The sequence below is a fragment of the Xiphophorus couchianus genome, chromosome 2 (assembly GCF_001444195.1).
Source record: "Xiphophorus couchianus chromosome 2, X_couchianus-1.0, whole genome shotgun sequence".
NCBI lineage: Eukaryota > Metazoa > Chordata > Actinopteri > Cyprinodontiformes > Poeciliidae > Xiphophorus > Xiphophorus couchianus.
In genome coordinates, this window is record NC_040229.1 from 12,828,462 (window position 1) to 12,851,452 (window position 22,991).

At 38.8% G+C, this 22,991-nt stretch overlaps 3 protein-coding genes across 3 annotated transcripts; 2 read left to right on the forward strand and 1 right to left on the reverse strand.

The window, feature by feature from the left end:
* Positions 1–2,823: 2,823 nt before the first annotated feature.
* Positions 2,824–4,703, forward strand: commd4 (COMM domain containing 4). Its single transcript, XM_028026880.1, has 8 exons — positions 2,824–2,957; positions 3,228–3,299; positions 3,379–3,444; positions 3,540–3,579; positions 3,745–3,864; positions 4,057–4,137; positions 4,270–4,446; positions 4,524–4,703. The coding sequence occupies exons 1-8, from the start codon at positions 2,955–2,957 to the stop codon at positions 4,562–4,564; spliced, it is 600 nt and encodes a 199-aa protein (XP_027882681.1). The 5' UTR covers positions 2,824–2,954; the 3' UTR covers positions 4,565–4,703.
* A 437-nt stretch (positions 4,704–5,140) lies between these two features.
* On the forward strand, positions 5,141–13,287 carry neil1 (nei-like DNA glycosylase 1). The gene is made up of 11 exons (XM_028043224.1): positions 5,141–5,310; positions 6,802–7,283; positions 7,366–7,485; positions 8,414–8,522; positions 8,611–8,704; positions 8,788–8,909; positions 8,994–9,021; positions 11,042–11,112; positions 11,183–11,381; positions 11,477–11,567; positions 13,180–13,287. The coding sequence occupies exons 2-10, from the start codon at positions 6,826–6,828 to the stop codon at positions 11,521–11,523; spliced, it is 1,248 nt and encodes a 415-aa protein (XP_027899025.1). The 5' UTR covers positions 5,141–5,310; positions 6,802–6,825; the 3' UTR covers positions 11,524–11,567; positions 13,180–13,287.
* Positions 13,223–22,893, reverse strand: man2c1 (mannosidase, alpha, class 2C, member 1). Its single transcript, XM_028043222.1, has 26 exons — positions 22,686–22,893; positions 21,603–21,728; positions 21,383–21,506; positions 21,226–21,296; positions 20,963–21,140; positions 20,691–20,880; positions 20,171–20,277; positions 19,975–20,085; positions 19,675–19,767; positions 19,449–19,565; positions 19,277–19,372; positions 19,046–19,191; positions 18,623–18,746; positions 16,270–16,391; positions 16,100–16,185; positions 15,875–16,021; positions 15,723–15,802; positions 15,552–15,646; positions 15,373–15,477; positions 15,124–15,280; positions 14,896–15,039; positions 14,708–14,817; positions 14,543–14,622; positions 14,329–14,471; positions 13,532–13,635; positions 13,223–13,447 (listed from the first exon to the last, which is right to left on the reverse strand). Exons 1-26 carry the CDS (start codon positions 22,868–22,870, stop codon positions 13,336–13,338), a joined length of 3,153 nt encoding a protein of 1,050 aa, XP_027899023.1. The 5' UTR covers positions 22,871–22,893; the 3' UTR covers positions 13,223–13,335.
* Between the last annotated feature and the right edge of the window lie 98 nt (positions 22,894–22,991).

Genomic DNA, 22,991 nt, shown 5'->3' on the forward strand with positions numbered 1-22,991 from the left:
GATCGCATGTTTTACTTGTGAACTTAAACATTGGTTGTAATACACAACTTACAATTCAGGTCAAAGTTAAAATCTAAATGATTTTAAAAGTGAGTTTCAAGTTTTAAAAAAAATACAAAGTGTGAGACATTTTTAGCTGATTCAATACATAAAACCTGACAGTTGAGTCAGCAGGACTAAGCTCTCAATGCTTGCAATCTGTCTGGGAATAAGAAGGTTACAGTTTATCAGGATTTTTTATTTTTTACTTTACGTCAACGTTGATTCATTTCCAGTTAAGCTATTGTTAAAAACTGCTAATTTACAAAAAGTAAGTAAGGAACAAAACATTTATCCATTCAGAGAAGGATACAACTGAAGGTCAGAGTTACAGAGTTGACCTAGAGGTGAAAAAGTCCAATAGTCAGTCAGTCAGTCAGTCTTTCTATCCATCCATCCAGGCTACTGTGATTACCGACTGCAGTTGGTAATCACCTAAAGTTTGCATTGAAATGGCATTTGAGTGTTTAATTGAATTCATTAATTGAATTAAATTAAAATCTCTAGAGGAAAGCACAGAAAGATTACACCAATACCCAAACTACCTCCATCCATCCATCCATCCATCCATCTTCTTCCGCTTATCCGAGGTCGGGTCGCTGGGGTAGCAGCTTCAGAAGGGAGGCCCAGACCTCCCTCTCCCCGGCCACTTCTTCCAGCTCTTCCGGGGGAATCCCGAGGCGTTCCCAGGTCAGCCGAGAGACATAGTCCCTCCAGCGTGTCCTGGGTCTTCCCCGGGGCCTCCTCCAGGTGGGACGTGCCCGGAACACCTCACCAGGTGATTTACCTCATGTGATTTATTTTGATGCAGAAGAGCAGCATCTCTACTCAAAGCTTTCTTTTGATGACAAAGCTCCTTATCATCACGTTCTTGCGGAGGGCAGCAACAACCAGGAAGACGATCAGTTTGTCTGTTTGTTTGTATCTTGGATTCTCAGCAACAGGGTCCGAAGATCTCAGAGGTAGCCCCGCCAATTGCCCCGCCCTTCAACTTTGATTGGCAGGTTAACCCTAGCCCTATTAAATAAATTACTTCAAAATTTAACTAAGCATTTATTTATTTAATGACACATTCAATTAATGATTTAATGAAGTATTAACTTATTTAATTTTGCCCCTTTAGACAGGCCATAGCTCTTCAAAATGCTGTCAGGAAAACAAAGAATTTTAAAAGAGTTGCTCTTTAAAATAATAATTAGTTATTAAAATCTTTCTTGTACTATAGTGGTCAGTAAAATCCATTACCAAAGGAAGCTCATCTTGAGGCCTGTAAAAGTATCAAATTACACTTAGGGTTTCTTGCTGTTTAAAATGCCTTACTGGTCTTTGTCATTCTAAATTTTGGAATAATGTCATAAACTCTCCTTTTTTGAATGCATTGTTTTCGATTTCACATTATCGCTGTAATACATTTGACAGAATTCTGTGCTGCACAGTTTTCCACGCTTCTTTTAGTTTGCGACCGATGAATATAATGTTATGAGAGAGCTTCCTGAAAACATGGAACATTATTACTGGACAACCAAATGGGACCCATGGAGTTAGTTGTTCCAGCACTGGTTTGAGATTCAAGCCCTCCTAACAAACAGAACATTGGCAAAACTGAAAACTCTGCAGTTTGTTTTTTTTTTTTTCCAAACACACCATCTACTGTTTTTGGTATTATGCCAAAAACAGTAGATGGTAGCGGCTGTTGCAGTGGTGCAGGGAGAACAATCTGCTCCTCAACAACTCAAAGACAAAAGAACTCATAATAGATTACAGGAGGAATAAAACGGACATTACACCACTAACCATTGGGGGAAAATGTGTGGAGAGGGTAGCTGATTTCCGTTTCCTGGGGGTCCACATTGAGCAGGGCCTCACATGGAACATGAACACCTTCGAGCTGATAAAAAAGGCCCAGCAAAGACTGTACTTCCTGAGGGTTCTCAGGAGGAACAACATCAAGGAGAAGCTGCTGGTGTCCTTCTACAAGTGCTCCATAGAGAGCATACTGACTTACTGTATCTGCGTATGGTATAACAGCAGCACTACGGCTCAAAGGAAAGCTCTCCAAAGGGTTGTGAATACAGCCCAAAAAATCATTGGCTGCCCTCTCCCCTCACTGGAGGACCTGCACAGCGACCGCTGTCTAAGAAAAGCACAACACATCACAAAGGACACTTCTCACCCTGGACATTCTCTGTTCACACTGCTGCCTTCAGGCAGAAGATACAGTGCAACCAGAACAAGAACCAACCGTCTCAGAGACAGTTTCTACCCGATAGCAATAACAAAACTAAATGCAATCAAAAACAACCATTAATCATCATAAATGATGTATGTGAGAATGTGGCTGTTCTTATTCTTTTGTTTTTTTGCCAGTTGTTTGTTGATTCTTGCGTTGTGTGTGAATTGTGAGACAGTTATTTTTTGTTTTTGGGCACGTGCACCGACTGATGGCACCCTTTGAATTTCGTTGTCCTTGTGACAATGACAATAAAGATTTATCTTATCTTATCTTATCTATCTTATCTTATCACAAAGTTGATGGTACGCATGCCCAAGAGAATTTTTGAGGAAAGAATTAAAACATTCCAAAAACATTTTATATGTCTAGTCAGATGCTTGTTAACGCAAAAGGCAAATCAGCCAATCAGTTTAATATATTCAGATATCTAAACTTCTTTAGACATCTTCTTAAACGTCACACTTCACCATACTACAATAACAGTCACCATATTGGGTCAACTCTTGACTGATGTTTTATCACGTTTTGTCCAAGTTAAATTATTAAAACCTTTTTTTTTTCTTTTTACCTCACGCAGAGTACATGGGGTGGTGCCAAAACGTACGGTTGAAGAATCAAACTGTCACGTCTTGAAACGTCACTGTCTGATCAGAAACGAACTTCCGTCCAGTGAGCTACTCAAATGGTAATAACCCATTCATGATAATTGTTATTTTTACTAAGTAGTTTCTATTTATGATTTAGCAAAATTAGCAGAAAACATGGCGCTGCATGTCTTTCACCGCTTTTAATGCTATTTAAGTCAACTGAGTAGAGTCGCCATTTAAGATAGCATTCATGTAGCTAGCATGCTAAGCTAATAACAATAGCATCCCGTGACACAAACCTGCTGTTGTCACAGTAAGTAAATCTTGTTTGTTGCTGAACAACTCATACCGTTGTCTGTGTTCTGCAGCGGTTCCGGTTCTGTGGGGATCTGGACTGCCCAGATTGGGTTCTGGCCGAAATCAGCACATTAGCAAAGATTGTAAGTAGCTAAGTAGATACTCAGGATTGCTCTGGAAGTGTAATATAAAATGCTAATTTTCTACTCCATTTTCATACAGTCGAGTGTGAAGATGAAACTTCTGTGTGCTCAAGTGTTGAAGGATTTACTGGGCGAGGGTATAGATGTAAGATGTTAGACACGCTTACTCAGAATCATCTAAATATATAATATAATATACATCGGACTTAACAGTTCTCTGTGCCGTCTTTCTTATTGCAGTACGACAAAGTTGGAAAGCTGACTGCAGATGCAAAGTTTGGTATGTGTCTCCTCAGTGCATTTAAAACTGTTATCAGATTGCATGTTATTTCTCCTGTTATTACTCTGGAACATGCTAGATGTAATGAATACAAAACGTTTGCACTGGGGTATGTTGATTTAACGTTGAATGATCATTTAGCATTTATGATATTTTTTTTTTTAGAAAGCGGAGACATCAAAGCTACTGTGGCAGTGCTCAGCTTTATTTTGTCCAGTGCTGCAAAACACGATGTTGATAGCGAGTCTTTGTCCAGTGAGCTGCAGCAACTTGGCTTGCCTAAAGGTTCGTGCTTGGCTTTTTTTTTTTTTCTGCTGGACTGCAGCAGTTTTTGTGGTCCATTAAGACAATATTTTATGATTCAATGCTGTTGTTTTTCCTCAAATGCTAAGGTCAGCAGGGTTTTTAAAATTGTATTTGTCATAAAAATGCATCTGTTCTTTAAATCTATTTATTTAAAAAAAATTATTTCCACAGAACATGCCACAGGGCTTTGTAAGTCCTATGAAGACAAGCATTCTGCTCTTCAAGACAAACTAAGAGATACCAGCTTGAGATGTAAGTCTTTATGTCAGCCTCCCTTCTTTATTAAATAGAAAGCGAACTTTTTTGATGATGATTGCTGTCTGCTTTGAAGTTGCTGACTGAGCATTCACTGAGATGTGCAATTTGCCCTGTTATGAACTGCAGTGAGAAGACTCGACTCAGTGTCCTGGCGTGTCGATTACACTCTGAGCTCCAGTGAATTAAGAGAAGTAAATGAACCCCTGGTACAACTTAAACTGCAGACACAAGGAGCAGAGCCAGGCTCCTCTGACACAACCATAGTCTCCGTTTCTCCAGATAAGTTCAGAGTTTTGCTTACTGGTTAGTATTTTTTACCCCTTATCATGTTTTTTTTTTTTTTTATTGATTGCCATAATAATGTGGTGTCTGCTTCACAGAGCTCAAACAAGCACAGGCCATGATGAATGCACTACAATGAAGAATGAAGAACAAACCTTTGATCAGGAGCGAGATACAAATGATGCTGATGAACTGCCAAAGTGCCATATTTGTATCTTGTACAGTATTATTTGCTTGAATTTGTTCATGTTAAAATAAAGTTTAATTTCTTACTTGAATGTACTGATATTTAGTTGTGTATTTCACCTTGCTAGTATTTGGTGGTATTTTTTTCCTGCTATAATTTATCCCTTTATACACATAGGCATTTTTTCTTTTTTGTAATAATTATAATTTTTGACATGATTTTATTTGAATCGTCTATAATTTTTTTGTTGTTTTAAATGCATCGTTGTAAAGAAAGCAAATTAAAAAGTTAAGCAACTTTTCGCATTCATCTCCTACATATCCCATAAAGCATCTGGTTTAGATATAAACATAATTTATCTGGGGTGCCTTTTCTGCAAAAAGAAAGAAAAAACTGCTTAAAAATACAAACTTAATTATTTTTAAAACTATTTCAATTTGTTGAAAAGATAAAGAATATTGCATGTTAAGATTTTTTTTCCTTTACTGAACACAAGCAACATCTCGCGAGATTCATCATCTCGGAGCGACAGCGATTGCACAACTTGTTTGGTTACAAACTCATGCTTCAAAGGTCTTGGGGCATATCTTATACAAATTAGCAACAAGAAAGCATATATTCGTTGAAATATATGTCGCAGCAGTTGTGTCCGCTTTAAACAATCCCCGTTTTTACCCGGAAGCGACTTCCTGGTTTGGGTGAGTGTTGCACGCGTATGTCAAATTCCACAATAAATGCATTGTTTCTTTACACTACACAGAAAGCATTGCTCGGGTTAAACAAAGAAAAAAATGTTTAGTGTGCATCTGTATTTCAGATGGTTTGTAAAAATATTTATAAATCAGCTTAATTTGAGGCTTTTGGAGGGTTGATGGATGATTTGCTAGTCCATACTATCACTTCTTCCAGCACAAGGAGGGGGGCTACAGTATAAAGTTTGTTATTTATCAATGGACTCCGTGTTTTGTTTTATTGTGACAGATGATATTCAGTGCCTTACAACATTAGCTTTTGCTTTTTTTGGGTGTGTATGTTTTAATGATGTAAAGCACTTCGAACTACATTGCTGCTGAAATGTGCTACAAATCAACCAATCAATTTTATGTAAAAGCACTCCATACTAAAAGCAGCTCAAAGTGCTGCTTTTAGTGAGCTTGCTTGATTGCTTATAATTTCCATAGTCTTACAACAGCGGCAAACCCCAATGTATTTTATTGACAATCTGTCTGATAGACTAACACAATTGGAAGGAAAACACTACTTAGTTGGAGAGCATTAATTATAGAAGCAGCTAGTACTCATGACACCTGGATGTGAATAATGTGTTGATAGGACAACTTAAACAAACAAACAACAACAACAACAACAAAAAACTCCACAAATCTGTCCGTTATGGAAGAGTGTCAAGAATAAAGCTGTTCCCGGTCATATTTTTGAACTGTGGGAGGAAGCCAGTGGATCTGGAGAGAACCCATACATGCTCAGGGATAAAATGCAAATTCCATGCATACTTGAAAACCAAGTATAATAGAGCTTTTGGTCTACATGTAAATACGTCTGGGAGACGGCTAACTGGACATCACTCTGAACACACCATCCCTACAGAGAAACATGGTTGAGACAGGAGGCTTCTCTTTAGAAAGTTCTCAAATGCAGGACACTGACCCTCAAAGCCCAGATCTGAAGGCCCCTCAACTAGAAGCTCAAAAAGACACTGGGTCAGAGTTTCACCTTCAAAACAACAACCCCAGACAAGATCAAAGTCTGTTCATGTGCTAGAAAGGCCCAGTCAAAGTCCATATTATAATCTAGGTGAGAATTTATGGCAAGATTTGCATATGGCTGTCAAGACACAACACTCAGTGTGATTGAGCTTGAGCTATTTTGCAAAAAAGAATGGGCAAACACACGTTGGTTGAGAATGAACTCAAAACACAGATGTATTTGCAGCAAAATATGATTCTAAAATGTATTGAATTAGGGATCTGATTCAAATTAATGGAAAACAAAATGTTTTTTATTTGTTAAAAAAACCTCCAAAATAGATTCACATTTTCCATTTTATAACTATTCACTAATTTGAGTTTGACATAGGAATCCCTATGTGGTTATAAAAAAAAAGTTAAATGTTCAGCGGATACTTTTGCAAGGTACTCTATTTATCATTATCCGATTCTCTTCTTCTGCAGCACATCTGCACTTGTTCCATCAAAATGCCTGAGGGACCCGAACTCCACTTGGCCAGCCTGTATGTCAACAAAATGTGCGATGGAATGGTCTTTGGTGGAACGGTTATAAAATCTGAAGTCAGCAAATGTCCAGAAGTGGCCTTCACCTGTGATTCATACCGCATCACAGCCACTTCCAGAGGGAAGGAAGTGAAGCTGACTTTAACGCCCATGAAGAGTGACGATGATGGGAACCGGCGATCGAAAGGTGGACAAGCAGATCAACATATGGACATAGTCTTTCGCTTCGGGATGTCGGGTTATTTTCGCTTTACGTCAGAAGAAGAAGTTCCTAAACATGCCCATCTACGTTTCTACACTAAGGAGAAGCCTCGCAGAGTGCTGAGCTTTGTAGACACACGAAGGTTTGGCAGCTGGCAACCCAATGGAACCTGGCAGCCTGACAGAGGGCCCTGCATCATGTTTGAGTACAAGAGTTTCAGGTTTGTAATGCTGAGAATGTCACTGGTCACCAACTTATCCCAAATTCTGCTTTCAGATTGATCTTTGCAATCGTCTTTGCAGGGAGAATGTCTTGTCTCATCTGAGCGATCGGGCTTTTGATCGCCCGATTTGTGAGGTCCTGCTGAACCAAAAGTACTTCAATGGTATTGGGAACTATTTGAGAGCTGAAATCCTGTACAGGTGATGGACATGCATGAAAATAACATGATATATTCCACACACTTAAGCTCAGAACGTTTTTAAACACTAAAGCAACATGCTCACAAATCCAAATGATAAGAAACGCCGCTCTGGCAACAATCCTGTAATATTTACCAAGTTTTAGCTATTAATCTTCAAATAATTTGTTCCTGATTAACAATCTGCAGGTCCATTGTCCAAGTTGAAAAATTATCATAAAAAATGCATGTGTGACATTTCAGTAAGTTAAGTTACAAAGTAAGCTCAACTTATTATATACCGTTACGGTCACCTCCATTCCACACTGCAAAAGAAGCCCAAACCAATATTGAGTTGACACATGCTATAGAAGATTCTTGTACTAAAAATCCCATTATGATATTGGTCTTTTGTAATAACATTTTTGAAGCAAGTGGAGAAATAGTTCTAAGTTTGGACCTATAATCATCTAAAGTCAGAGATTGAAATGCAAACATTTAATGAATTTATCCAACATGTTTAATTTTTTAAATTAAATTAGGAAGATAAAGTAAACTAAGTAAGTTTAAGTAAGATTAACTTTCCCTCCATTTGTTATTGAGGGTAATTATCACTTCAGGCTGCTTTATAACATTTACATATATTCAAAAATATTTCTTTAAACAAATGAAATTAAACGCAATAAATCTGGTTTGTGGCAGACTAAATATCTTTTTGTTTCTGGAAAGGTTCCTTTCATCCAAGCTTCTTCCTGGAAGAAACAGGGTGTCCTTGTTCATTGGAAAAACAGACTGAACCAAGCACATATTCTCATTTTTTCACAAGTTACTTTAGTCTCCTAGACTCTCAATATGAAAGGCTTTTTGTCTCTGTATGGGAATGGCACGTCTCCAGTTTTTTTATTTTGTTTTGTCGAACAATTGCAGTACTGTATTTGCTTCTGTCGTAGGTTGAATATCCCACCGTTTGTGTGTGCGAGGGACGTACTGGAAGGCCTTCAGTTAGAGGATGAATTTGAGAACGGGAAGCCAGTGAAAGACGAGATCGCAGACACAAAGGTGAAAAAGAAACGGGCTCACTTTTGTTTTCCCGAGAAACTTCAGCATTTTTTTTTCTGACATGAATTACTGTTAATCTTCCTAAAAGACTCCAGAGAGGGCTAAAAAGAAAGCAATTAAACGGGAGGCAGGGGATGTCCTCAGACTTTCTCATACAGTTCCTCTGGAGGTCGTCAACTTAGGTGTGCTCTCTTTCATTTCCTGTCCAGTTCCTCCCTTACAATCTTAAGATAAATCTCTACTTATGACAAATTTTCTGCAATAGGCGGTAAGGGCTACGACCCTGAGAAGATGGACTACTCTGCCTTTGAGGCATGGCTGCGGTGTTATTATGTTGATGGAATGAAATCAGTTCGGGACCACAATGGCAGAACAATGTGGTTTAAGGCGAGTAAATGGGACAATTAAGTGGTATTTTTTAGAATGAAGTTTCAAATTATTGTAAAAATTAAAGATTCTGCTCTGTTCCAGGGAGACCCAGGGCCCATGGCACCCAAAGGTAAATATTACACCTGAATGCATAACTCTCAGAACACTGTGATTTTTTTAAAAACGTACCTAAAAATAACTAAATGACATTTCTGTTGTTATTTTGATCAGACCAGGTACAGGGGAAAGCATTGCAAAATCTGAATGAAAATATGGAAATCCCTTTAAATTGCATTCTAAAACACAAGAGGACTGACTGACTGGAGACAGAGCCTTAACAATAGAGCTTAAAGTTGAAAGTATTGAAGGAAAATCCACAATCACTTGAGTCTAAACTTTACGTTTACATTGTAAACCAGAAAAAATCTAGGTATAGGTATATCAAGGTAAATTAGAATAATACTATAAAGTAAATTTATTTCAGTCATTTATTTCAAATAGTGAAACATACTCACACAGTGTGTTTCAAGTGTTCATTTTTGGGCATTGTGATTATTATTGATGATTACAACTAAAGAAATTCCTAGATTCAGTTTCACTTATTAGAATATTATATACGACTAAAAACACAAAGACATTTGTAAAATAGATATGTCAGCCTGTTTAAAAGTATATCAATAAACTGTATAGTACATGTACTCAATACTTGGTCGCAGCTCCTTTTTGCATGAAGTACTGCATCACTGCAGTGTGGAATGGAGTCAGTCTGCCTGCAACACTGATGAAATGTTAAAAAAGCACTGTCCTGACTTGGGACTTGATGAAATAAAGTGGACCAACATCAGCAGATGACAGTCATCTATGGGAGCTTCACACCAGTAACTCAGATTTCAGGCTTCTTCACTTTTCTTGTAGAATCTGGTCGCTTTACTTAGAGAATGTTGGTTCCACAGAGCAGAACAGTCCTTTTTCACATCGTCTGCTTCTGATTAAGAAGTTCCTGAACACAAGGAATGTGCAGGTGTAGCATTTGTTCTGGATTTTGTGTGTGTGTTTTAGGCCTCCGGAAGTCTGCAGTCAAAATATTTTGAGCCTTCCTGAAACTCTTCAATGGGCTTTAGTGCTTTTTCTGTTAAGGCTGCAGTTCCCCCTGTGTTTGCATACGCCCTTTTTATCCACTTTTCCTGCCACTTTCTTTCCCAGCACTCCATAAGAAGCCAACTTGTTTTGTAATTGAGTGCTTGTGATTGTCGACTGGACAACTGTCAAAGTCAACCCCATAAAAGACTTCAGATTTGACAGGCCATATTATAATATTTCAGTATTTTTCTATAGTAATCTTTTCTGAAAAAAGTAAACTTTGAGTTTCTTCTTAGCCATAAACAGTAAACTATGTAACCATAAATCAAATGGATAAACACTTGAATTATGAGTGATTTATTTATTGACTTACTGAAATAAATTAACTTCAGATCCTTTCAATTTTAAAATTCTCCTAAAAATGTCATCATTGATGATAAAGGTATGCATGCAGGACATATACAGTGAATACACAGGTGGACAATGACAGTTTTGACACTTTGCTCCCACCATCAGTAGAAAGGTGCAACAAAAAAATTTCAGGATTATCCCACCGCTGAGTGTAGAGCATGAACTTTTGTTCAGGAAAGGCGAATTAACTCAAGTTTTAACAACAAACAGGATCTCAGTCTGATTGAAATATGGGCTAAAGTGTAAGAAAAACAAACAAAAAAGATGCATAATGAGGCTCCGTCCTGCAAAGCTTATCTGTTATCTGCAGCACAAGAGGATTGCAACTGGAGGAAATCCCTTTACATTAGTAAATCAATGCTTAATAGGAAAGCCAGTCTCAAATTTTTACTATAAGGGACAATCTACAGTCACTTTATTTGAGTATTGTTTTTGTGCTCTATTTTAAAATGCCAGAATATGCAGTTATGAAAATGAACTACTTAAGGGCATTATTTATGATTATATATTTGTTGCAAAGTAGCTGATTATATATTTGTAGCAAAGTATACATTTGTTGCAAAGAAATTACAGAATAATCATTCTGTAATTTCTACCGAAGAGGCTGAGTAAGTGTAACAACTGAATCATTCATAACTCGCTTTTTTCCCCCTCTGAAGATTCAAAATCACCCAAGATAAAAAAGAGGGCAAAGAAAGATGATGACCATGATTATACAGACAAGAAAAAGGTAAAGGTCACTAACTGCTCAAAGCCTTAATCTGTGTGAACTGTTAGTAGCACTAGTTTCCTTTATTCAGGTGGCCAAAAGCATGAAAAAGAGCACAACAAAAAAGAGGGTGGTCAAAAAGGAACCACCCCCCAAAGAAAACCCTCCACATCCGAAGGAAGTTGTTTCAAAGAGAAGAAAAGCTGAAAAGACTCAGGAAGAAACGCAGCAGAGTGAAACCAAGTCAACTGCACGTAGAAAGAAAAGCAACAGCGTGGAACCTGCTGCAGGTAAACACCTGGGATTATAACACATTTAAAAACGCTTTATTTTTTTGTAAAACGATGTAGAGTTTGAAAATTCTTTTTCATGCTTGTTATTGCAGGCAAGGAGAGACGAAGTGGGAGAGTAACCAGAAAAAACAGCAAATAAACGTGGAGCCAAATCTTTCTGTAAAACAATTTTATACTTATTTATACAGGTAAAAGCCAGTAAATTAGAATATTTTGAAAAACTTGATTTATTTCAGTAATTGCATTCAAAAGGTGTAACTTGTACATCATATTTATTCATTGCACACAGACTGATGCATTCAAATGTTTATTTCATTTAATTTTGATGATTTGAAGTGGCAACAAATGAAAATCCAAAATTCCGTGTGTCACAAAATTAGAATATTGTGTAAGGGTTAAATTTTGAAGACACCTGGTGCCACAAACTAATCAGCTGATTAACTCAAAACACCTGCAAAGGGCTTTAAATGGTCTCTCAGTCCAGTTCTGAAGCCTACACAAACATGGGGAAGACTTCAGATTTGACAGCTGTCCAAAAGGCGACCATCGACACATTGCACAAGGAGGGAAAGACACAAAAGGTTATTGCTGAAGAGGCTGGCTGTTCTCAGAGCTCTGTGTCCAAACACATTAATAGAGAGGCAAAGGGAAGGAAAAACTGTGGTCAGAAAAAGTGTACAAGCGATAGGGATCACCGCACCCTAGTCAAGATTGTGAAAAAAAACCCATTCAAAAATGTGGGGGAGATTCACAGGGAGTGGACAACTGCTGGAGTCAGTGCTTCAAGATCCACCACCAAGAGACGCTTGAAAGACATGGGTTTCAACTGCCACATACCTCGTGTCAAGCCACTGTTGACCAAGAAACAGCGTGAAAAGCGTCTCACCTGGGCTAAGGAAAAAAAGAGCTGGACTGCTGCTGAGTGGTCCAAAGTCATGTTTTCTGACGAAAGCAAATTTTGCATTTCCTTTGGAAATCGAGGTCCCAGAGTCTGGAGGAAGACAGGAGAGGCACAGGATCCACGTTGCCTGAAGTCTATGTAAAGTTTCCACCATCAGTGATGATTTGGGGTGCCATGTCATCTGCTGGTGTCAGTCCACTCTGTTTCCTGAGATCCAGGGTCAACGCAGCCATCTACCAGCAAGTTTTAGAGCACTTCATGCTTCCTGCTGCTGACCTGCTCTATGGAGATGGAGATTTCAGGTTCCAACAGCACTTGGCGCCTGCACACAGCGCAAAATCTACCCGTGCCTGGTTTACGGACCATGGTATTTCTGTTCTAAATTGGCCAGCCAACTCCCCTGACCTTAGCCCCATAGAAAATCTGTGGGGTATTGTGAAAAGGAAGATGCAGAATGCCAGACCCAAAAACGCAGAAGAGTTGAAGGCCACTATCAGAGCAACCTGGGCTCTCATAACACCTGAGCAGTGCCAGAAACTCATCGACTCCATGCCACGCCGCATTAATGCAGTAATTGAGGCAAAAGGAGCTCCAACCAAGTATTGAGTATTGTACATGCTCATATTTTTCATTTTCATACTTTTCAGTTGGCCAACATTTCTAAAAAATCCCTTTTTTGTATTAGCTTTAAGTAATATTCTAATTTTGTGACACACGGAATTTTGGATTTTCATTTGTTGCCACTTCAAATCATCAAAATTAAATGAAATAAACATTTGAATGCATCAGTCTGTGTGCAATGAATAAATATAATGTACAAGTTACACCTTTTGAATGCAATTACTGAAATAAATCAAGTTTTTCAAAATATTCTAATTTACTGGCTTTTACCTGTATATATATTTAAAAAAAAAAATAAAAACTCATTTTAAAAAAATGCTAGAAAAATGTGGTTATTCATTTATTGCAAAGTGATCACATTGTTTTAGTAGAATTACACCAAATATTCCCTCTTTCAAGTCCTCTGAGTTTAAAACATTCTGGAATAAATCAAAAGCAGAGCAGAAGCGTCACAATTTGAAAGGGTTTGAAGTTCAGAGAGATTCCCTCAGATGTGATGTGTGCTGGCTGGGTGGGGTCTCGCCTCTCCAACAAATCACAGCTGAAAGAAATGGCATTGTTCTTATGAAATCGTTCCAAATGAGCATAGAGGACCATAATAAAAACCGAAATTAGAAGCACTTACTGCCATGCCTCCTTAACTGGAAGGTCGCTGTGCAGAGTTGCAGTAACACTGCTCCCATTGGACTCATAGAGACGCACGGCAAGGTTCCCGTTTCCATCCTCTACCTGTTGAGGCAAACGACACTTCAGAGCCTGTCAAACAAACTTTCCCTGAAATTTTCAAGCTTTGAATGGGAATATATTAAGGGATGCCAGAGGTTGGCAAAAAAAAATCTTTACTGTTTTTTTACTGCTCTACAACACAGTAATTTGTCGTTACCTTTAAAATAGTTATCAAAATTTATTCCGAATACTACAAAAGGTGATCTACTGTATATAGTATAGTTTGAAATAAAAGAATCCCTACCAATACATTGTAGCGGTGGCTGTATATTTTATGTTATTGGCAGGTGAACCTTTAGAAGCCTTACTGCTTTTCTTCCAGGATTACTCTGTATTTAGCTCCACCCATCTGAGGAGGACTATTCCCTCATCATGATGCTGTCACCACCGTGTTTTACTTTGGGGGCGAGGTGATCGGGATGACTTGCTGTGTTAATTTTAGTGGTTGTGCTAAATTGTATTTAGGAAAGTTGGAGTAATAATAATTTTAAAACAATTTGAAAATCATATTTTATTTTCTTTCCACTTGAAAATTATGCACTACTTTGTGTAGCTCTGTGACATAAAATTCCAATAAGGTACATCAAGCTTTGTAACATGTTCAAAACTAGAAAGGTTCATGAGACATGAACATTTTCACAAGATACTGTTTCATAAATCACTTTCTGTTTTGGAGCTTGGCTAATAATGTAATACCTGTTTAATGGTCTCCAGGACGACTGCTGATGGACTGAGGGAGAAGGCACTCCAGGGTGCAGAGTCAGGGCGGCACTGGATTGGCCTCAGAGGGTAGTTGAGGCTGTAAGCACACTGAACAACTGAAGCATCCTGGAAGGATCCTGTAAAAGACACATATGTTCAACGAGTGTCTGTTTTGTAACAGCTTACATCAGAAACAAACCAGACCTACCTGAGTGGGGCATGATGGCGTATGTGAACTGGTGATTCCCCATGTCGGCAGTAGTGTCCGGTGCCTTTGGTGCTCTCAGTCTAAAAAAAATAGCAATTACAACAATTAAAAGCTAAATTTGTCTCAACCGGTATTATGAGGTAAAACAAGAACAGGAAACCTCACAGGGAAAGAGTCATTGTGTTCTTGTGGATTGAATAACCATATTTGGAGTCATTCAGAAGTGCCACTCCAAAGTTGTGCTCTGATAGGTCGGCCCATTTGTGACCCCAAACCTTGGTAAGAAAACACATTAAAAACAATGATGTGGTCACGACTAACAAGAAATGATGCATGACTTTTTACTGCCATACCTCAAACCTAGCCCAGTCCCACGATGTGTTCCAGTGTGTGGGTCTCTGCAGATGACCAAACTGAATCTCATATGTCGCATTCGGGCTTCGTACGCGCACAGGAAACTCAACTTTTAGAAACTTGTGCGACTCTGCCCACTGCACCTGAAATTACACAGATGTATTCTTCAGATGGACAAACAAAGAGATCTTAGAGAGAAACGAAAGCTGTATCAGAAATCAGGGTGCCTTTGTGTTGAACTTGATGTAGGGACACATGGCATCCATGATGATCTCTTGCGTGACGGTGCTTTTATCGCTGATCCTCAGGGTGAAGCTGACACTGCCTCTGACTCCTCCTGGGAATGCTACCTGGACAGGCTGCACCACTTCCACTACTGGCTTCCTAAAGAGTTAGTTTTTTTTAGATTTCACAATCTTTCAAAACACATTCCTCCTAACTCTGTGATGTTTGTAACAAAGTGACAGTGATGAGACCTTGTCTGAAGATGGTAGTCCATCACATCCCATGCATCCCAGTACAGGGGGACGTCGTCAAATATGACGAACTGGTTTCCAGAAGAGCCATCAGAAATAGTTTCTCTGAAAGCGTCAGCGGTCGTTATTAGATATGCCAACAGATTACATATAAGAGTAAACTTATGGTCTAAGTTTACCTGTTAGCACTGATTAAACACAGTGATGCCAGTGTGCCATCTTTGCTGATGACTGCATGTAAAATCCCATTCTCCATAAGGACACTGCCATCCGCCTGAAAACATGCACAGGACTCGGTTAGAAATATAAAATGTGAACAGTGCTGATGTAGATTTCTTTGTAGCGAATACCTGAGGAGTGACAGAGACTGGAGTCGCAGGCTGCGTTTCTTTGACAGGAGCCACGCCAACGCTGGGAGCGGTCACCAGAGCTGCAGGACCACAGAGCAGAAGGTTTTAACTTTAAACCTGAAGAACCTACATATTCTGAATATTAAGCTTACCTAGCTTGGAACTGTCTGGTCCATCTGTAATCTGAACGACTTCACATCGCTCCCAGGGGAGAGAGTTAAACACACCAGGAGAGCTTCCTTTTGGCTCCAGGGCTTCCAATGCCTCCCGCAGAAGGACCCCACCGTCATTTCTGATATCTTCAATAGGATGGAGAAATATTGTACCCAAGATATGTTTGAAATGTAAAAACAAAACTCCTATCTTAAACATTGTACCTTTATAATAGTTAAGAGCATCTTCCACAACCATCCCTATGCAGCTTCCAGGAATCACATCGTGGAACTGGTTTAGGAGAAGAAGCCTTTCAGAGAGAGAGAAAAAAACACAAATATCAAAATAATGTGTTTTATAATACTTCTGATTGAATCTGAAGTTATATTTGAACCTCCAGAGGCGCTGCAGTTTTTCTGCAGGATAAAGAAACATCTCGCTTTGGCAGAGGGCCAAGCTGCTGGCCACCTCGACATCATGAAGCAAAGTCTCACACTGGCGATTCTCACGTTTAATCTGCAGAGAAAAAAAAACAACATCCTGAATGCAGTGGTGCAAAAAACCATAGTTCAGTGTCTAGAAACTCAGAACTGTCGTCTTGTGACACATGAGTGTGTTAAAGCTACATCTATGCTTATTTTAAATTTGACAGGCAAAATATTCAAGATGTTTATTAGAGAACTGACAACATTTTGATTTCAGAATCCCATACTTTTCCAAACTCAAATTCTGAGTTTTGAGTAAGAAATCTTGGACCTCACTGGACTTTATCAGTATACTCCAAACTTTTTTAAACAGAACAACTTAAAACTTACATGTAGTTTTCAATTCATAATTGTGATAATGGGCTATTTATCAGAATAACCCTGTCCAGATTTTTTCGATCTGAGCAACTTAGACTAGGCCTGTCATATTAACAAATTTTGCTGAGCAATTAAATGTCTCAAAAATTATTGCAATAAATATTGTTTGGAAACCATTTTAAACTGATGTAATGGTAATGACATAATAATGCACGTATATCCTTCCAAAGATAAATACATTCTATTTCCAAAAAAACACTTAACACTGGAACTGGTAAACAAAATAAACAAAACAACCAAAAGCAAAAATAAAATGGACTCTGTCTCTGTTAACAAAAAATCCACATGAATAAAAACTAAAAGCCACATAAAACCAAAGTGGAAATAAAAACTACATTCAACCAAAAGAGAACAGATTATGAAGTCTGTATACTATATTGCCTTTCAATAATCATTAGATTTAGATAGAGAAGATGGGCAAAACTGCAATTTGTATAAACAAAATGTGAAAGGTAACAGGTTTTCTCCAAGGGTGTCAGCAGTATGGTTATCTGGGACATATCTGGTTTTTAAACATTTAGAGTACAGGGTCCAGTCAGCAGCTAAATAGTGTATGGTCAAGGTGATATTTGAACTTGACCACATATCCGACATAGCAGAGTATAATGAAATGACTTTTTTCTCCTTAAGTATGTCCTCTTTATTGCTGTTGTACAGTTGTGGAATCGCCGTTTGTGATATGTTTTCCTGGGAACTTCGTACTGTCTATCAAATCTTTGCAACATTTTTCGAAATGCTGGCTTTTCAACAATATTAAACGGTGGCATCTCTTTAGCAATTAAGCGAACTACGCTGTCTGTGAGCGCGCACCACTTTGCAACATCATTTTTGTACGTTAACAGTTGGCTCACCCTACCTGTTACAAATTTAAGCCTATAATTGCATACATTGCATCCTGTATTTATATTTGGAAAATCCCTCAGTCTTTGTCTCAAGTTTTAAGAAAAAAAACATGCTTACTTGAAGACGGAGACAGCCCACCGGTTGCACTTTTTTTTTCCCAGCTGGGAAAACCTCTTTGGATGATTCCGTTTGGATGCAAGTTGGTTGTATTTCCGCTCTTGGTTGCTACTGATTTATGACAAATGTGACATACCGGCTCGCAAAGCTTCAGCAGTTCGCCCCGGTCATTTAATTTGAATCCAAAATGCTCCCATACTACTGCAGTTGCGTTCAGCTTTGAAACCAGCTCCATCTGAGTTTTTGTCCCCAATACCAGATAGTGTTTCTTTAGCTTCCTTACTCCTCACGGGGCTCTAGTGCTGCCAAAGTACAAAATGATGCACACCCTGACTACCTGATGCAATAGTTCACTCCTTCCTTACTACGAAAATTAGGATGGGAGGGATCAGTGGGGAGCACCGGAGTTAAGTCTTTTTACATCCAGATAAAGTCCATCAATTCATCCATTTTCTAACACCCTTGTCCCTAGTGGGGGCGGGAGGGGTGCTGGTGCTCATCTCCAGCGAACATTTCGGGCAAGAGGCGGGGTACACCCTGGACAGGTCGATAAATTAAAATGAGGTTGATAATTTATATTTATTGTGTGATTAATTGATTTATTGTTTATCGCAACAAGCCTAACTTAGACAGCTCCATTTTCAAGTCTGTAATACTATCTTAACTAGAGTTTCTTACGTTAAATTCTGATACTTTAAATCGAAGTCTGCGAACCCTGATACAGTCATCTTGAGTAGGAAATTATAAAAAATTTTGGCAGACCTAAATTCAGTTGAGAATGTGTGGCAAGAAATAAAAACTCCACAAATGTAGTCTCAACTTGTGTTGCTCAAGATATTTATTTTTCCTTGTTAGAAGCTTTAATTTTAATTCTAACAAACAACTCAGCCTTGACTGTGGACGCAGCCTCTGTCCTGACTCTACCTGTGCCTGAGTGGTATAGGTGCCATTATGCAGTTCCAGGAAGAGCTCTCCGGTCCAAGTGCACAGTAGCCCTGAGTCAGCCTGCAGCTGCGAGAAAAGCTTTGAAGGATTGGACATCTGGACCCTGAGAAAAGCACATAACAGGGTATGGAAGTGAGTATATAGTTTCAATGTTAAGTATTATTTTCTCGAACTAACTATGACAACGTTTATTGGCACTGGAAAACTAAAGTATTGCACAATGACAGCAGATCTGCTTTATTTTCCTGTAAACTTAACCATGTCTGCACCACCCTTTTAAAACACAAAGCAAAGTGACACAGTACTGCGTCATAATTCTAAAGGGTGGGAAGTGTTTCCTGCTTAGACTGGGCGCCGTTGTTGTTGCATACTGATGATTTAAAGTGAAAGACCGGAACTTACTTGGGAAGTCCATCTGTGTCCCTGACCAGGCCGAGCCTATCGAGCATCAGCTGCGTAGGGCCACCGCCGCCGTCGCCAAAGCCAAACAATGCCGCACTGTGATTGGCTCGCCCTTTATCTTTGTTATTCTTCACAGTTTTCACCAGCTTTGGGCAGAGTAAAGCACAGAGGAATGTCTGATATACTTGCTCATCATTTATCGTACTTACATGCACCACACTGCACACTCACATCTTCAATCTTTCCCTTCATTTCATAGGAATTCCCTGGTGGGAAGTGAGTTAAAACTTTGGAACCATCCAGACCCTCCCAGAAAAATGTGTTGTGCTTTGAAAAAAAGATTTAAAAAAATGTAAGTTACTTAAAAAAATTGTTTTCAGAGAAAACATGCAAAAATAATTACAGGAAAGGTGTTGACCAAATTCCAGCTCAGCTTCTGGGTCAGAAAATTGGAAATGCCACATCCCTGCATGATTTGTGGAAGCTGGGCAGAGTATCCGAATGTATCTGGAAGCCAAAACTTTAGAACAATAATCAGACATCATAATGTTGTAATAATAACAATAATAACAGCCATTAGTTAACAAAAGATCATGTAAAGTTTTGCTGGTATTTATAAAGAATCCTACCTCTTTGCAATATATGCCAAACTCCTGATTAAAGAAGCGCTGGCCTTCCAGGAACTGTCGTACCATGGACTCACCTGATGGCAGATTGCCATCCTTTAAGGCAGATATGTAGTGGTTACTATGGCTTAATATAAAAAGGTTACACATAATATATGGTTTGTAGATGACATAACTATACAAGCCTGAACACAGCTGAAAAGGACATACTATTTTTATTTTATGTTTTTATGTAGGGGTAAAGCTGAAGCAGCAATAATAGAAGTATTTACTGCTATTACCTATTCATCTAAATAGGCTTACCATTTCCACCCATGTTCCTCCCACTGGAATGAACCGGCCTTTCTTCACGTAATCTTGAATCTTGGAGAAAAGTCCCGGATACCAGCTCTTTACCCACTCAAACTGCTGTGCCTGTGACAAACAAAAGGGGTGAAAATGGGATATATTTACAGATATCTGGAAAATTTCTTAAAAATCCACGTTAGTGTGCAACAACCTGAGAGCAAGTGAAGACAAACTGCGGGTTCTTCTCCATTAAACTGACGACAGTCGCCCAGCTTCGGCCACATTTGCGAATCGTCTCCTCGTAAGGCCAAAGCCAGGCTGTGGACGAAGCAGCAGAAACGTTAAATGTACTTGCTGAGAATATACGTTTTCTGTTGTGGTACAGGTGTCAAAAAGTTTTTTTTTCTAGACAACACAGAACTTTGGAAACAACAATGTTTCATGATTCAAGGACAAACAGTTTAATAGCACCACATTAAGTAAAACATTGAAGACAGTATCATTCTTGGTAACATATTTTGTCAAATAGGTTGTTTAAAGCTACCAGTGATTGTATTTTGTTTTGACAACCAGTTTAAGAAGTATCTCTACTTCTTTGTATGAATTAATATTGTAGGAATTTGTGTTTTCGAGAATGAGTTTTAAAAATAAATATTCAAAGCAGTATTCCAGTGCCTGTTTGCTGGACTGCTATAGTTAGAGTTGAGATTAAATGAGTAAAAAAAGAAGACCTGAATCGATGTGGCAGTGACCCATTGCATGGACAGTATGCTGGCTGTCTCCATTCCGCTGGTTAAAGAACTTGTGGGCCAGACTGTGAGCTTTGGAAAAGGAGCTGGAATCAAACGGGTCACAAAGGTTCACCATCTCATTGGCAGTGAAGAGCGCCTGGTAGCCCCGTTGCTCTGCCTCTCCGAGCTCCTGTTCAAAACGTGCAGAAAGTCAGGTTTTCCCTCATAATGTCTTACTCCTGTATTATCATGCTCTGGTTTATTAATTGTACCTTAACAATGTCAACAAGCATCTCAAACTCAGTCAGCAGCTTCTGCACATCTCTGTTGAAAATGACCAATTCTGCCTTCTGTACAGAAAACATCCTGCTTGGGTCTGGAGCTGCGATCATGGATCCTTGACCAGCGCCAAAAAGCCCATTACAGGCTACTTCCACATATAGGGTGACGCTTTATAGAAAGATGGGAACATGAAAAAAAAGATTTCAAAAATTTGAGAAATAGCATTTAAATCAGGTTTCAGTCCTGCACTGACCTGTGAGGCTCTTCATCTTTCAGACAGTCAGACAAGATATAACTTGTCTTTTCACCCTCTTTAGTTAATCCCTGTGATACACAAAATACATATATTTCACAGATTACATCTGGTTCAGGTGGATTTTTAAGTTTAATAAAAGTTGCTGCAACACTACCTGAACTGGTTGTCCATTTCTCCAAACCATTCCTTCCCCATCACTTTCCCAGAGGAGATGGACCTCTTTTCCTCTCCAGGACTCAGGGATCGTCAGGGACACTTTAAACCAGCAAGTCCACCATCTTGAACAACAATCATGATTGAGTTAGTTCCTGGATTTTGAATGTGTAAGATTAGGGGCTAATAAAAACAAAAGGAAATCAGAAATCATCACTTACGTTGGTCCAAAGATATCACCGGTTTTATAAGGCGCAAAGTTTTGCTTGGAGGCTTCAGTAAATGGGATTCTGGTCTGAGACAGGAAGAAGCTGATGGTTTCCAGTGGATAAGACTCCCCATATAGACTGCAAAGATGAAGAATGTATTAAGCAAAAGTAAGGTTACTTAGACAGAGCTACAGCGGCATGCAACAGTATTTATTCAAATTTTCAGTATTTAATATTTGTGGTGTGAAAAGCATAAACTTTCATGCAATAAAGTGGCTCAGATTACCTTAATTACAGGAGATTGGTGATTGGCCAGGACTTGCATAATAAAGCAACATTATCCACCAATCTTATCTACCTCTGCAAAGGTCTAAAAATCAACCACTGTCCCCTTTTACTGTGCCGTTAAAGAGGGCAGACTGACAGAGGTCACCAGGTCACATCTGTAAGTACTTGGGTAACAATAGTCACTCCACTGTTGCCAACTTAAGAGACTTTGTAGCTAAATTTAATTACTTTTGAGACGAAAAAAATGGCAATCATAAAAATTGGAATCAGTAGATCAGTATTTTTACAGATCAGTGATTGGCCAAAAAACTGCAGTTGGTGCACCCCGACTGTAAATATATTTGTCGTGCACTTTGCAAATCTGGCAAGACAAAAATCTTTGCTGAAAGAAAACCACAAGAACTCACATTTTCAATTTGCTTCAAGGGAAAAAAACAGTGCTGTTGGTGCTTTGATCACGTTACCAGATTTTGAAAAGAAAAACAGGTGTCTGTCTAGATGCGTAAAGCTAATAAAGTTGTAACACAAAGAACTTGTAGTTGCAGCTTCAACGAATGTTGGTCCTAGAAAGTGCTGTAGACTCAAATGGTCAAGACATTTAGTCACGTGACAATTTTTTTGTAACAAATAAAAGGCAGTATTTTCCTTATGCTTCACTGTTATGCGCGACTTAGGACGACAAAAGTTTGAGGGGAATTAATAATTTTGCAAGTCACTGTATATAAACAAACTCAAATAAAGTGTTTGATCTCCTTTGTGATTATGCATTGACATTTGGTCGGTGTAGCTCAATGAACAAAGCCTTACCGTCCTCTCAGATTGCAGTCTGTAAAGTAAATATCAGATATAAACTTCTCCGCTCTCTCCAGGAGAGTGCGTCTGTTCTTCAGCACAGGCAGATGATACATCACGAATGAAAAGTAAAACACACACACAAAGGTAAATGTGTTTGGACTGTAGCTGGACGTGTATAGCTCAAAGGATTTACGCATGCAGAACCCGGAAGTAAAGAGATTTTTATTTTCTTCTTGCATTTAGATATATTGGCCGCTAGATGTCAGTGTTGCTCGATAACAAAATAATGCAACGTTTTTGTCACGCATGAGTCACAAG

Bases quoted from the DNA above. Each gene is read 5' to 3' on its own strand.
- man2c1 (XM_028043222.1), bottom strand. From the start codon at position 22,870: ATGCGTAAATCCTTTGAGCTATACACGTCCAGCTACAGTCCAAACACA. The intron at 21,297-21,382 runs GTAGTGTTGCAG...TGTGTATCACAG, and splicing joins GAAATGGACAACCAGTTCAG to GGATTAACTAAAGAGGGTGA. The intron at 14,818-14,895 runs GTATGGCAGTAA...TTTCTTACCAAG, and splicing joins GGGACTGGGCTAGGTTTGAG to GTTTGGGGTCACAAATGGGC.
- neil1 (XM_028043224.1), top strand. From the start codon at position 6,826: ATGCCTGAGGGACCCGAACTCCACTTGGCCAGCCTGTATGTCAACAAA. The intron at 8,523-8,610 runs GTGAAAAAGAAA...TCTTCCTAAAAG, and splicing joins ACGAGATCGCAGACACAAAG to ACTCCAGAGAGGGCTAAAAA. The intron at 8,910-8,993 runs GCGAGTAAATGG...GCTCTGTTCCAG, and splicing joins GCAGAACAATGTGGTTTAAG to GGAGACCCAGGGCCCATGGC.
- commd4 (XM_028026880.1), top strand. The intron at 3,580-3,744 runs GTATGTGTCTCC...TTTTTTTTTTAG, and splicing joins GACTGCAGATGCAAAGTTTG to AAAGCGGAGACATCAAAGCT. The intron at 4,447-4,523 runs GTTAGTATTTTT...TCTGCTTCACAG, and splicing joins GTTCAGAGTTTTGCTTACTG to AGCTCAAACAAGCACAGGCC.